The 15,662-nt window shown below is 43.8% G+C and overlaps 1 protein-coding gene across 4 annotated transcripts in view; it reads right to left on the reverse strand.

Annotated features, from left to right (window-relative positions):
• The window catches only part of RLF (RLF zinc finger), a 41,599-nt gene extending 29,753 nt beyond the window's left edge, over window positions 1–11,846 (reverse strand). For 2 of the 4 annotated variants that reach the window (XM_068172683.1, XM_068172681.1), the window contains exon 1: window positions 6,278–6,415. Coding sequence is in view for 1 of the 4 variants with exons in the window: in XM_068172680.1 (XP_068028781.1) it covers window positions 187–268; window positions 6,278–6,432; window positions 11,604–11,813 (447 nt within the window). In the remaining 3 variants the exon portion in view is untranslated. Of the gene's footprint in view, window positions 1–186; window positions 269–6,277; window positions 6,433–11,603 lie in introns of those variants that run through there. The other 2 variants (XM_068172680.1, XM_068172682.1) reach the window with 2 other exon arrangements.
• Window positions 11,847–15,662: the final 3,816 nt, after the last annotated feature.

A 15,662-nucleotide genomic window follows, 5' to 3' on the forward strand; every position in this document is an offset into this window, starting at 1 on the left:
GGGCCTTAACACTCTCAATACAGCTGCTGCAGTCAGACTTTTGCTGCTCAGAAATTCTTGCTGCCTAGGTAACAGCAATGCAGGACAAGTGGAACTCAGGGGAAGGGTAGAAGAGAAGGAATACAACTGCAGCCTTTTTTTTTTTTTTAATATGTAAATTGCAAAAGAGAAATTCAGAACACTTACCTGAATGGATTGATGGAATCCTAACCACACCTCATGTGGCAATTCACTTTCAGGAATTGAAAGCAGTAGCTCAAAACAACTCCTGGAAAAGCAAAAGGCAAGTAAACAAGCTACCTGAACACATTCTCTTGTTACATTAAATAACATTTCTGGCACATACTACTTAGTATTCAGATAAGCAATGACAGTAACACTGAAACATGTTAGATTGTGCAAATCAATTAAAGGCCTGAAACAGCCTGTAAATCAGGCATGATTCATCATATGCAAACAGTGCTCCTTTTTACTACACACAATCTCTCCAATTTAAGATTGCAGCTATCCTTATCATAAAGACAGTCCATTCAATGTAGCTCAGGATCACTGCCTCACAGAATTCCATTCTTTCTTCTCAAAGGAAACCTAATAACCATTCTAAATAAAGCTCACTGGAGTCCAGCATGGTCTCTGCCTAGAGGGAGAATGAAAGCCAGCTTCACCTAACTCAACATTTCAGCACTGACATACATAAGAAAAAAACCCTAAGAGACAGCTTGACAGAAGACACGTGCATCAGCACCAAAATAGATCTGGACAAGACATGTCAAGAGGAGCATCAGCACCTAGAAACACCTTCTGAGCCTTTGATACCAACTGGGGGAGCATTCCAATACCTACAGCACAAACTGCAACCTGCCACGGCAGGAATGCTGCCTGTCTTGCTCTCAAACAGGAGCTATCCAACCTGGTACAGAACACATGACTTGCCTAAAACCCTACTGAACAATTAGATCTAGTCAAACTAAAAGTGTTAACCATGACACTGCCTAGAGATTCACAAGACTTACAGCAGAAGTGTTTTCATAAATCGTGACAGTATAAGGCAAGAAAACTAATCTAGGACACCACCTATAAAAAAGCACTGAATCACTGCAGTAAGCTACATCTACACTGTTTGATAGTTTCAACTCTTGCTACTTTTTCTTCAAAACATTCTCTCTCAAATATTAAATAGAAGAATGACAGGCAACACATTCAGTCTTATGACAGACAGAAGAACTGAGCTTGGGGAAGTGGAAAAGGAAGAGATGACCATAAAGCAAACAGGAGTTTCAGATTTGCTTAGTTCTCAAGAAGGTCCATCCTCCTCCTCCTGACTTCTGATAAATTCATTGAACAGTTACCTACCAAATGCTATGCCTACTCAGTTTTTAGCCAGATTCAACAGTCATAGACATCAACAAGACCAAGTGGATGATTACTGAATAAGTATCTGGCCATCCTTTTCACATTTCATACATTTGAGTTCACTCCCAGTCCTGGTTCCTTGAAATAGAGGTTGCTGCAAAAAGCTCTAAGCACTTTTATTAGATTGGCAGAAAATGCAACAGCCTTCACCACTGTCATTCCATCATTATTCACACCATTAGGCACAAGGCTTTGCTGATGGTGAAAAAGCTGGCAACAGGACCACCAGATATTCTGACTATCATAGGTCTCAATTTAATAAAATAACCAGGACCCTGTTTTGCCTTGTATTCCAACTTGGCAGTACAAGTTAATTCACCAGCCCAAATGTTTAGATCCAGGTGTTGCTAACAGACTATCAAAACCAACTTTATGAACACCTGAACTCTATTTGAACATAAAAACCCCTAAAACTTAAAAAACCCAACAAAACAACAAGAAAACCAACAAAAATCCCAAAACAAAAAACCAACAACAAACCAACCAAGAAAATCCCTAGGTATGTGTTCTGTTTTCATCCGCGTCACAGACTCTACACCCAGTAACACATTTGCAAACTTCATGGTCAATGTGCTTTTGTGAAGGCTTTTGATGCACACCACAATTCCAGACTTAGTCAATCCTACCAATGTCCACTTTCAACTCCTAGAATTACATTTTCTAGAACATTTCTTTTTCATATATATGATATTGGTTATGTATATAATAGGCTTGAACAAAATTACAAAGCAAGCTTTTAAACATCATTTTTCTAAACTTAAGCATTCAGTTCCTATTTGGACAGTGAAAAAATGAGCAATTACTTCTTCAAAGCATTGTGTACACACAGTGAGATAGTCTAGGAAGACAAGAGGATTTAATTTATGCCTCCAGAGTTACTGTCTGTAACACAGGACTGATCTGAACTCAAAGGCAAAAGCTCTTTTGCTGCAAGCCTTCCTCAGGATCCCAACACAGAGCACTCTGGTCTGGAAGTCACTCCATAAGAAATCTGGAGCTCCAGATTATAAGCTACCACGTAAAACAACTTACAGCACAATTGTCAAAGTAATATCCAGGATATTCCAATCACAATTTCCTTGGCAGAAAAATAATTAGAATTCTAAGTCAATTAACTAAGTTTTTTTGTAAGAATTGATTCAAACACACAGGTGCATAAAAATTTCCCCACTGCCAAAGGGGACAACACACTATTTAGCTTAATTCTTTCTTTTGGTCCTTATTATACAATACTTTAAAATACACTGAAATCCCATTGCCCTCTTTATTGCAATGCAACTAAATGGAGTTTACATGTCATGGCTGGAACACAAATCAAAATACCAGGATCATACCATCAAGTCAAGCCTTTCTAATCCTACTTCACCAGTACCACCACAATGCCTACCTATACAAAACTCAATTCTAAACCTCAATCACAATTTTTCCATATAAACTGTAACAGGTGCTAAAATGTTTACACTATTAGAAAAAATATTATCCATCTGAAACACTCAACTTCAAAATATCTTTTAAGAAAAGATGCCTTAGATATAAATTTCTTTATTTTGGAACAAATAACTCCATGCAAAATTCAACATATTATTTGCATACAATTTTTCAGTAATCACTTTATATCTCATTCACAAAAATGTTTTACATTAGAATTTAAAACCTTTCAGAACCACGTTTATCTTTAGGTTGTATTAGAACACTTTTCTATCCTAATCTTTTCAGAGACAAAAGGGTGACTCATTATACATTGGATTATCAGCACGCATCATTCACTTGTTGCCAGAATTATCCTGTGCCTATGAAGAGTTGAATTCACTCTTAATGACAGTGGAGTGGTAAGTGCGAGCTAGTGAATCAAACCGCAGCAGTGGATCAGGCTGAGAACTGCTTTATGACACAAACAGCCCGGTGTCACCTGTGCCTGCTCAGAGCTGTGGGAAGGAAGCACACTCCTGAACAACACCTGTCAGATGCCACAGGTACAGCCCATGGGTGAGCTACAGCTCCAAGCCTGAGGCAGACTGCTCTGACTGGTCCAATACACTTTTGCTTCTTAAACCTGGTGACATCCAAAGCTCCTTTCAGTTTTTATGGTTGAAAAAAAACCATACAAACACCTCCTCAAAGTTGTAGAAGTGGTAAATTCCCTTTCAGTTCAGTGTCATCACAGCACACAGGAGAAAGTGGAAAGCAGTGTAAATCTTAGCTAGTGGCAAACACAGCGTGACTTATGACCAAATATTTATTCTTTTTTAATCTATTTATCTTGGAATCAAATAAACCATTTTCAGATGGAAGTAAAATTTTCATACTGATGGTAACATGACACCTTCCCCCTCACAGCAGCCTCAGAAATAAAACACCTATAGAAACTTGAGTGAACAACCAGCTTCAAGGGTCGCCTGAGATTCACAAGGATAGCCAGTAACTAACTGTCAGTGAAAGACATCTCTGATATGGCCAACTCTTTCTTAATTCTTCTACAGAGGCAACACCTTTGAAATAGGAATACTGGGGGGTGAGGGGAACGCACTGTGCTTTGGGGCTGTGAGAATAACCTGTCCAAATTCCACCTGAGCAAAGCAGGTAAGTCACTCCATGGCCTAAAAGAAAATTCTTGTTTCCCACCCACACACACCCCCAGTCGTTTGTCACACCTGCAATCTACAAGAGCAGTCACTCCAAGCTTTCCTTTTGTTTCCTAAGGTTGGACAGTGGACCAACAATATCTCACACTGCATGAGCATCATGTTTCTTATGGGAGGCACAGTCCCTGCATCTTGTCAGCTGCACTCTGAACACACAGAGGACCTCAGGCAGCAGGGGAAACCACAGCACACTGAGCTGTGCTGTTACTGGCTCACCCTGCTGACAAGGAACTCGGGAGGAGGAAGTTCTTTTCCTCTTCTCCAGGAGGAATGTTGGAAGGGAAGGAGGATTTCAATAGGAAGTAGAGCACTTCTGCTTTGAAACAGCAAGTTTGCTCATTTCACTTCCAGTCAAGGTTCAAGTCTGAAAACACAGTGTGACAGCTGTGGGTAACCCAACTGTCTCCTCAAAAATCACAATTACACAGTGTGTGACAGCTGTGGGTAACCCAACTGTCTCCTCAAAAATCACAATTACATGGGAACAATATGTTTTTCTGTCCCTAACTAGGTAACAGTCTTCCTCCCTCATGGAACCTCAACTTTTATCTTTAATTCCCTGCTCTAACTTCTCTCATACTCCCTTGGAAACTTATGAAAAAGAAAAAATGTGGGAGAGTTAATTTGGGTATGCAATTATCCTCCTTATCTTCCACCTCACTTTTTGTATTTCTCATTCTTTAGATTCCTTTCAAATATCATCATTATAAGAAAGAGAAGATTTCAGCAAGACAGTTTTTCTACTGTCCTCTAACACAAAGTTTTCTGAATATACAAGCTACAACAAACTCCTCCCCCTGAAAGCTGGAAAAAAACATATCAACAAAAGCAGATTATTCTGATATTTCCCAACAAGAGAAAAGCAATTTTGATACAGAATTGGGATTTACACCCCAAGATATCTAACAGTGGCAAAATATACAGAAAGTAGTCCAAGTAGAGATGCCCAGCAAACAAGCACTAAATGACAAACTTTTAAAATTACTTAAGTAGGAAACAACAAAATACACAAGCTAATTAATGATAGTACAACGAAGACAGTAATAATCTATCCTTAAGGGGACAACCTGAAAAGGCAATGAAGATATTTTGCCCAATATGTGTATCATGTACCAGGTAAATGAAATTAAAGTCTCAGGTTTCCACTGTAAGAACCTAAGACACACTTCTCCTGATTTCACATGTTAAAAAACCCAAAACCACTCCTAGTTCATGTATTTCTCACAATTAAAAAGAAGATAATTCAAGGCATTATTTGGAGATAATCTGGTTCTGAGCTGTTCATTTATATTGCATGTCAGTCCATTACAAAATAAAGCATTTGCCCAAGGAGTTCACTGCTGAAGTCCATCTTGAAGTGAATACCCGAGTTCAGACCACAAAACAAGTAAGAGACTGATAACAAAAAAAAAACCCCAAAAACTGTCAAAGAATCACTTTTGTTCTATGATGATCTTCATATTCAAAGTTCTAGATCTTTACCCTTCCTCCTCAGATGAAACCTCACTAGGCAAGGAACAACCAGCACACCACCTCATCATTCTCAGGTGATACTTCTTACGCCCCAGTGCACATACAAGCCCTCAGCCTACACTCTTCAATTACAAAAAGCTGCTTGGCACGTAGCACAGACTTTGAGGAACTACAGGTTATCCCAATTGAGCTGATGGACTGTAAAATGTTCTCAGTTCTATTCCAGGAACTGCCGCGCTTTAAGTCGTGTCTAGTCTGCTTTGCAACCTTACAGAACAACTCAAGACTGCCGTGAACACAAATCAGCTTGTCCTTTTCAACAAAGGACACATTCAGAATGCCCCTGCACTAAAGGGACAGGGCACACAGAGCTGCAACTGCAGAGCAAGGGATACAGGTTTATTAATCCATGTGTGAAGATCTCATATTGAAGCTTCTGTTGAATGAGTATTACACTAAGCTTCTTCTACAGAAAATAATACCTGCAGAATGTTTTAAGAAAGAAGAGAATCTTCCTAATAACTACATGACTATTCAAATACACAAGAATAAAGAACTTGTCCACGTTAATTAATTAAATGCTCAAATACATTTTTGTGGTATAATTAAAAATGTACTAAATGTACTAGATAAATTGCAAACATAGTTGTCAAATTAAGCAATAAACAATTTCAACAGCTTGCCCTTTAATTTATAAAGTGCAGTTCTTTTAAAAAACAAAAAAATCAATATACCAACTTAAAACTTACAGCACTAGCCTGCCAAGTACCAAAAGAACATCTTCACATTCTGTAGTCAAGTAAGGTCTTGCATTAGCAAAGCTTTGGATGGAGATCCGATACACTTCCAAAAAAGGTAAAATATGTTCCGATGCACCCCGACTGCCAGCATACTGGAGCAGTGTCTGAAACAAAATGAGTTATCATTAGAAGTTCTTACAACACACTTTTGCTTAAAAACAAATGTCAATATACAATATCAGACACATACAGTGGAATAATTGCAGAAGTGAGAAATTTTTACTCTGAAGAAGAATTTAAAGTAGCAGCTTTTCACCTCAACAGAAATACTCCCTTTTATTGAAATATATTTTTATTGATTTTATTATCTTGATAAAGTTATCAGAATTTCTACTTGGGAGAAAGCTAGATGCAATTGGCAGAAATGTGAGCTATTAAGTAGAAAATTCAGGGAGACGTCCTACACTTAGCTCCTTTTGTACAACTACCATGGAAACAGAACCATGTATGTAACACTGGAAATCTTTATTACTACTGAGAATGCAGAAAAAATAGGCAGAAACTCAAGATTAAGAACATTACTAGAGGTGTAGTGTTTTAAAGATCCATGCATTACCCACACAGCAAACATAAGCCACCAGAAAGGGATTCAAAATCCAGATCAGATCATTACGTAGGCATTTTTCAAACACAAAATTACCCCAGATTTTACTCCCTGGCCACAGCAATCCCACATTACCTGGGCACAGTACTAAAGCAGCAATAGAAAATCTAGCCAGTTTTAACAGAAATCACATCAACACAGGGACAACAGTAGTACATCCCAAAGTTTTTAAAAGGTTCCTACACCACCATGCTGTGCTATGAAGTACAATTTGAAAGTGGGGCACTGAGCTGAGGACACCTTAGCTGTGCTGACTGCTTGCTGCACAAGTATCAGCCCTTCCCTGAACACTCTCCTACACCTCCAGAGCAGTGATGCTTGAGTACTTACCAGCTCCCTCTGCCATGTGGCACTCTCCCTAGACTAAACAAGGTAACAGTCTTGCTTAAAGCCAGCTGTAAAGAAAAGAAAACCAATGAAAGAGGCTGTGCTTTTAGGAATCCTTAGGGCCAAGACTTGGTCTGCCCAGGGAGGTGGTGGAATCACCATCCCTGGATGTGTTAAAAGAAAGACTGAATGTGGCACTCAATGCCAGGGTTTAGTTGAGGTGTTAGGCTCAATGATTTTTAAGATCTCTTCCAACCTAGTCATTCTGTGAATTCTGTGAAGACTGCATGGGGGAAAAAAAGCTCAGAGTGCTTCACCCTACCATTCAGAACAAGTCAAATTATCCTACAAGGATGGTGAGGCCACATCAGTTTTCAAATCACTTAAAGTTGGGACTCTGACACAACAAACTTATTTTAACACCTTAAAAAAACCCACATGATCTTATCAGATGGTGAATGCAAGGAGGACACTATGGAAAAAACCCTACTACAAGCTTGCTCAAACCAAATGCAGTCATAATAATGACCAAAAGACAAAACCTAGACTCCATCACAGCAAGAAATAAGTAGCCAGTATCCAATGTCACATCAGTGATATAACTACACTATACTTGTCCTAGCCCCTAAAAACAATGCAGACTAGCAGAATCATGTGTTACACCTAAGAAATCTATAAAAAATACAATCTAAGAACCAGTAATCCACTGTTTTGTGGATTGTTCTCCAACAATTAATGAACAGAACTTCTGGGTGAATGGAAGTTACAAACCTTCCCCAAAACCCACATAATATTAATAGTTATAAAGATTTAAGCTGGGGGTGTGGAATTGGAAGTTTGCAGGAATCTTCCTTAAGCACAGCACAAAGATCATTAGCTACAGCAGATAATGGTGAGTAATACCAGTCTTCAAGTTTATTTAACAGATTAATGAAGGATTTGATAATATAACTCAAATCATACATTGCTTTGTAGCATCAAATCACATTCAAAGACTGTCAAGCTGCAATCCCCAAAGAGAGTCAAGTGATGACTATCATAAATCAGCTGTTTAGTAAAGCCAGCACTACCATTACAGTGACTAGAGAAACAGATCAAACACACCAATCCCTGCACTTTTCTAAAAATATATCCATTAAACCCAATCTGTTTAAAAAGCCAAATTTAGTACTCAGTTATTCTGACAGACACTTTGATCATAAACTACCTGGTCTATGTAAATCATAAAACACAGCAGAATTACTTACTAAGATTAAATAAATTTTCTAATAAACACTGCAGCCTTGCTCAAGTGCAATCTGAGCACTGGGATCAAAGTCTTAAAGCTAGCATTAGGAATTCACTGAGTAACTGTTTATGAGAAACTTCTTGTCAAATACATAAACAATGGTTTCAGTGTAAAAACAGATTCAAGGTGTCAGATTTATTAATAGCTGAGGCTTCAAGGATCTGTAGTTTGGAACATTATGATGCTATTAGTATTAGGATACTGACAAATAAGCCAAATGTAGTAACTGTATTAAAGTTCTTCAAAGCCCTTGTGTTATTTCACAAGTAATAGTTGTTTAGCTGTCCACTGTGGATTTCTCCTGGCAGTCCATATAAAGACTGGCTAATTTACATCTCATCCCACCCTCCTCTTTGATTCCAGTAACACATCTGATGGAAAGTGGGGTGAGAAGTGCAGAGACCACATCCACCTAACGTGTCACATACAGGCCAGCCTAGGCCAGCCTGAGACCCTGCTCAGATTTTCACTTTCTGCAGTGACAGAACACCTGCTTAGCTGCACTTCCTCAGAAGCATCATTTTTTTGCTCAGACCCAATTTAAAGACAAAGATCTCAAAGTTTCCTGACCTGTTGATACAGCTTTTTAAGAAAAGACTTCTTAAGAAAAATACTTTCTCATCTTCTTACCCATATCTGATTGCACTCAACATGTCATCTTCAAAAATTTCAGAAAGCCAACAGCTGCTGGGCACTGGCAGATGGGATTTAACATCCTACAACTTCCCCTTCACTGATAACTGCTCTTCCTATTTATGACAGCACAGTCTCAAACACCCTTAGTTGTTCTATCTGGCTGTTTGGGTACATACTGCTCTCCACAAAAAAAAAAAAAAAAAAGTTTTTCCCCAAAGTGAATGTGCAAAGCATTAATGCCTATGCAATATAAAGCTGCAGAGTCAACCCATTATTTAGGCTTCAGCAGTTTCTTTGTTTTGTTATTCTGGACAACAGTACCGCTTCCCTGCTTGGAAATAGGGATCTTCAAGGAAATTGTGACATCCAGCATCACTCCCCATATGAGCTACTGGAAAGCTGCACACAGCAGCACAAGTTTACAAGCAGTAAAACAGCATTCAGACAGCTCAAAGCACTGGAAATTCACTCATTTGGTTCACAGTTTGCCTGACAGCCATGGTAATTTCCACAGCAAAACAGAGCACCTTCCAGGCCCCTGCCTCAGCTGTACCCACAGGATGGCAAACACAAAACATTTCAGGTCTCCTTATGTCAGCTGCTTCCCAAAATCCAAATTAAGCCCAGACAAATTCATCTTCTTTCTAGGCACATTTTGCTGTAGTTTAATAACTTTATGACAAGATATCTGTGGTACCTTCCAAGTAATTAATACAAAATTGAGCTCCCTAAATTTCACTTATGGGCAGACCTTAAGTTATTGAAGTCATCACAAACATCCCCTGTCAGGAGAAACCCAGATATAAAATTACAGCCCACTCACAGTGCTCTGACTGCACAAAGCCATCACAAATTCATCCTCTACGAAGGATGAAGCTGCTTCAGGGTGGGCCAGCAGCTCCCTGTGCCCCACTGCAGCTCCTGGAGTACAGGCATGACAACCCAGAAAGTGCCAGACTGATGGCAAGCCAAACCCAACCTTTTCCATTTTTATCTGTGCTATCACAGTACTTTAAAACAATAAGAGCACAAGGACCCAGAGGGCTACATTATTTGTGAGACGTGGTTTGGGGTTTTTTTGTTGTTGTTTGCTTTATTTTTTAGGTAGCAGAACTGTCTTTCACCACACTCCACTGATCGAGTACCTCTACAGCTTCTACTGTACCAAAGGAATCTGGGAAACTGGACATGTACACACACAAATCATCCTGTCAGCCACTATTGAGGGTTAGCTGAATATTTGTGTCGATGTTCTGACACAATGTACACCACGGGAAACAATTTTAGTAAAATTGTTTTAACACCCAACATGAACAGAGTGAGACTTTGTAGCAGGCTCCATGTCAGTGCAAGGTCACATATTCTGAATTTGAGACAAACACAGCAGGATGCAGCTGCACCCTGCAGTTGGAAAGAGTTTTGAAACCTAGAAAATACACTTATTCTCTTGTTTCAGTAAGCGATGAGCTAAACATCCTCCCAGAACGGTATGGCACAGCACACAACCTATGGATGCAAAATGGAAGACTGTGAAGGGTAACACCACTTATACATAATTTGGGACAACCCAGCAAGTTTTTTTCTCTGATTTTGCCATTCATCAAATACTACAGCCTTATCAGCTGAGGTGTCATAAACTAGCTTAGAAAACAGATTTTTTCTTTCTTACTTTAAAACCCACAATCTCTTCATACTCAACAGGGACAACTCTCCAACCATCGTAGCAACAATTTTTCAACCCTAGAGCTCACAGTAAATGCTGCTGTCAGGGTAGTACAACCTAACCATTGGAAGAGTTTACTTAAGAACGAGTTATTTCCATCACTGTGGCTTTAATCAAGATCAGCTCTTCTCCTGCAACACAGGACCTCGATTTAGAAATTGGTGATCTTCCTCTGGGTTGCACTAAGCAAGTAGTCAAGACAAGATAGCCAAAGCACAGCTCATTCAGCGACTTAAGGGCCCTGTAGGTCCTTACAGGCCAGCAAGCATTCCTCGCACCCCACGGCAGATCTCAAGCGAGGCGGAACACGCAGATTTGACACCGGGACAAGTGAAACAGCCAGCCAGAGATCTCGGAACCCAGCCAAGACCGCACCGAGAAATGCGGTGGGGCCCGCCTACCCCAGAGACGCAGCCGAGGGCCGCAGGACGCCCCGGTGCGAAGCGATGCCAAAGCCCAAAGGCGAGCAGTCCCCTCGGCCCCGGCTGCGGGCTGGCGGCGCAGAGCCACGGGCCGCCCTCGGCAGGGCGCGCACAGCCCCGCCGGGCAGCCGGGCACGGGGCGCCGAGCCCTGCGCAGCGGCAGCTCCGGCAGAGCGAGCGCGCAGGGCGGCGGCGCCGCGCCTGCCCCGGCCGCATCCGCGCTGCGCGCAGCCGGCCTGCAGCCCGCGCCGCGGCCCGCCCCGCCCGGCTCCTACCTGGCAGAAGCCCCGGCAGTAGGCTCGGGACGAGGCCTCCGACACCTCCTGCTCGCGCAGCTCCGTCTGCAGCTGCCAGAGGCGAGCGCGGAGCGCCGGCACCACCCGCGGCACCTCCGGCCGCGCCGCCGCCTCGGCCTCCGCGTCCGCCATCTGCACCCGGCCCCACTGCGCGTAGGCACCGCTCACGTGACCCGGCGCTGACCTCATCGGCCAGGGACGGCGCCACGTGACGCGCGCACGTGACGCGCCGCCGCGAGCCGCCCCACGTGACGAGGCGGCGGCGCGCGCGGCCCGCAGCGCAGAAGGGGCGTGGCCGCCGCGGCCCCGCCCCCCCCGGGCCGTGAGGGCTCCGGCTCGGCCGGGAGCGGAGAGCGGCCCGGCCCGGCCCGGCCCGGATCGCCAGCCCCTCTGCGGCAAAGGCGACTGCCTGCGGGGCTGCGGGGCTTGCGAGATGATGACGGACGCCGGCCAGAGCCAGCTTGTTAACTTAGATTGCCGTTGCTTTTTTCCCCCGTTAACGGCGCGGTGTTGATAGCGGAACGTTGGTGTCTCTAGGGTAGCCCTGCAGAGGCTGTTGCACAGACAGCGGGGAGGATGGTAAATAGCTTTTACCGGGAATTTGCAATGTGTCTGGTGATACAAGATGCTGGGCCCATGGATCGGAGCAGATGTCTCTCTGTCCTTATCTCAATTAATGACGTATATATTTTGCCCCCGCTTTACATTCATTTAGGGGAGCGACAGACAGGCTTTGGTGGGAGCCTGGCACCCAGCCAGGGTCATTCCACTCACGGGAAGGGAAGGCAAGAGAGGGGTAAGAAAGTCAAGACAATTCAAGGGAGACGTAGGCAAGGTATGGCAAGACACGGAAAGGAAGGCGTAGGCATGGCTTGACGAGTCAGTGAAGCTCGAGGCAAGACAATGGTTCTGTACCGCGCTTGTGCTTCCCCAGTTTGGGTAGTGTTGGGGGATTCATGGCTCTCCACAACTCCCTGAAGGGAGGCTGTGGACAGCTGGGGTCGGTCTCTTCCACCGGGCAGCACTGACAGAACAGGAGGACACAGCCTCCAGCTACATCAGGGAAGGCACAGGTTGGATATTAGGAAGAAATTTTTCACCGAAAGAATAATAAAGCACTGGAATTGTCTTCCCAGGGAGGTGGTGGAATCCCCATCTCTGGATGTGTTTAGAAAAAGACTGGACGTGGCACTTGGTGCTGTAGTCTAGTTGAGGTGTTAGGGCACAGGTTGGACTTGATGATCCTAGAGGTCTCTTCTAACCTCATTATTCTGTCATTCTGTGTGATTCTGTGATCATCTTCGATAAAGGCTCAAGGTCTTCCTTGCATCTGAACTTCTCGACTTCGTCTTCGGAGCATGTGCAGTTACGGTGTTCCTTGATCTTTCTGGATGTAACCGGTTTAAATTCTCCATTTTGCGGCTAATTAGCTTTACATTTGCCAATTCCTCATCAGTACATCCTGCTGCTTCCCAATACAGTTATACTTGTCTATTTTTGGGATTATTCACTTGGCGAGTTTCTATTTATTTAAGCATTAAGCAACTAGTTACCCATATACGAGCTATTACACTGTACAGAAACTTATGATTCAGCTTGTATTGGTACAACACAAGCTATGCAAGTTTGAGCCGGGTTACAGAGGCTCCATGTCCCCAGCCTGGCTCTGCCTTGCTGGCCCAGCCCTGCGTTTCCTCGCCGTGCGCTCCGCCCGGGTTACAGAGGCTCCGTGTCCCCAGCCTGGCTCTGCCTTGCTGGCCCAGCCCTGCGTTTCCTCGCCGTGCGCTCCGCCCGGGTTACAGAGGCTCCGTGTCCCCAGCCTGGCTCTGCCTTGCTGGCCCAGCCCTGCGTTTCCTCGCCGTGCGCTCCGCCCGGGTTACAGAGGCTCCGTGTCCCCAGCCTGGCTCTGCCTTGCTGGCCCAGCCCTGCGTTTCCTCGCCGGCCCGGGCGCCGTGTGCGGGCGGTGCCGCCGCTGGGGGCCCTGGGGCGGGCTGGCATCGCCACCTGCTGGAGCTTCTGAGCGGCGGCGGGGGAGAGCGGCCACGGCGCGCTGTGCGCTCGGAGGAGAGCCCGCTGTGCCCTGGGGTGATGCCTCTTGGCTGTAGCTTTCCGTATTTCTCAGGTGCTGTACTGCGTCAGTGTACACCGGACTCCGTAGAGAGCGATAGTAAGCTCTCTTCACATTTTGGTCGGACAGAACAATCCTTCCAGGACTGAGAGCCAAGGACACCCTCTGCCTCAGGCCCCAAGAAAGTATAAACAAAAGTGAATCGAGGAGGGGGGAGCAAACTGGGGGTATCTGACTTCATTACCTGAAGCTGTAATTGGACAATTAACCCTGATGTGCAAATAGACCAAACTTAGATCTGTGTGAAAAACTCATGACCACCGTCCATCTTGGGTGTAGCCTCTGGAAGGCTTTTGACTGCCAAGGGTGCATCTATTGAAGGCCTTTAATAAAGTCTCACTTTATTCTCTTAACTCTGTCTAGCCTCTGTTCTAGGTAGCCACTGCAAGGCATCACTGGGGCTACCTAAAAACAGAGGCCAGACAAAATTAAGAGAATAAAATCAGGTATATTTATTGAAGGTCTTTCAGGTTCATTTCGGGCAGAAAAAGCCCTGCCAGGGGCTGCACCCAAAATGGACAATGGGTCACGGGTTTGCACACTTTTATAAGTTTGGGCCATTTGCATATTGGGGTTCATCTTCCAATTACAGCTTCAGCTAATGAAGTCATTTACCCCAAGTTTGCTGCCCCCAGCTCACTTTGGTTTCCATCTCTGGGGCCTGAGGCAGTGAGGTGTCCTTGATTGCCAGGCCTGGAGAGGAATTGTTGTGTCTGCCCCAAATGGGGAAGCAGCAGCTCACACTGCACATGGAGTTTGGAGTTATGCACTAAAGAACTGCAGGATTACAACTAGATGGAAAATAGAAAAGCTGAAATCCTAAGGCATCAGGGTGTCCAATGGTGAAGATACAAAGTTGAAAATGTCCTTCACTCTGAGAAACTGTACCAGAACAGAAAGATTTCACTGACCTTCCCTTCCATCTGCAAACTTAAATTCACACCAGAATCAAGTGGCAGCTACTTTTTCTTGCAGCTTGTAAGCTATGCACTTAACCATGGTGGCAATGTACTTTTGTTCTCCACTGTATCTCACAGTTTCAGTCTTGCAGAGTCAGACATGTCCATCCATTTCTTGCACAGAAAAATGTGTCAGGATAGAAGCAGTCTGGCAAACAGCTCCTGTAGAAACACAGTGGTGTCATGCACTTTCTTTGTCAGCTATTTGTAGCATCTCACTTTGTCACAGGAGAGTTTCAGTACGGATGCTGAATTGTCTTAGTTTCTTCATCTCTGGTTTCTGCAACGTATTCTTGTCATCTGTAAATTTTGCATTCCTGCTGTCCTGTTCTGATGTGCTTAGGCCTGAGCAGCAGGACTCAGCCAGAGCCCAGATGAACGCTGGGCATTATGTGACTAACACAATCAGTATTATTTAGCTAAAATAAGAGTTAAATAATTGACCCATTGACCCCTGTTTACCACACTTTAGCCTCCCAGTTCATGCCCCATTATTTAGCTAAAAATAGATGACCAAGATGCTTCTGGCAGCTGTTCAACACCAAACCCACTGCTTTAGAAACTTTCACATAACCTTGTGTAGTTATCTGCAAGAAATGTATCAGTTTAAGAAATTTTCCCAACTGACATGAACAGAGGCTTGTTTATAAGGTATTTTAGGGGAAACCCTCCCAGCCAAGGCCTGGGCTCTGGCCAAGCCTTGGCCCCTGCTGGTCAGGAAGTGTGCCATCAGATCCAGGTATTTCTGTGCCAAAAATATAACTAAGTCACTTTGACTTGTTGGTTTGGGCCTATAAAAAGAAGTTTTGGGGTGAATTTGGAGGCCTCACCTACGGGTGGATGCACTGTGTAGGATTTTCCCAGTTGCTGGGAAGGGTTCTCCAGATCCTCACTGTGAAATGAGGCTCCCCAGTGACTGCAGACTCTGGAGGATGGTACAAGTATTCAGGC

The sequence above is a fragment of the Anomalospiza imberbis genome, chromosome 25 (genome assembly GCF_031753505.1).
Source record: "Anomalospiza imberbis isolate Cuckoo-Finch-1a 21T00152 chromosome 25, ASM3175350v1, whole genome shotgun sequence".
NCBI classification, from domain to species: Eukaryota; Metazoa; Chordata; class Aves; order Passeriformes; family Viduidae; genus Anomalospiza; species Anomalospiza imberbis.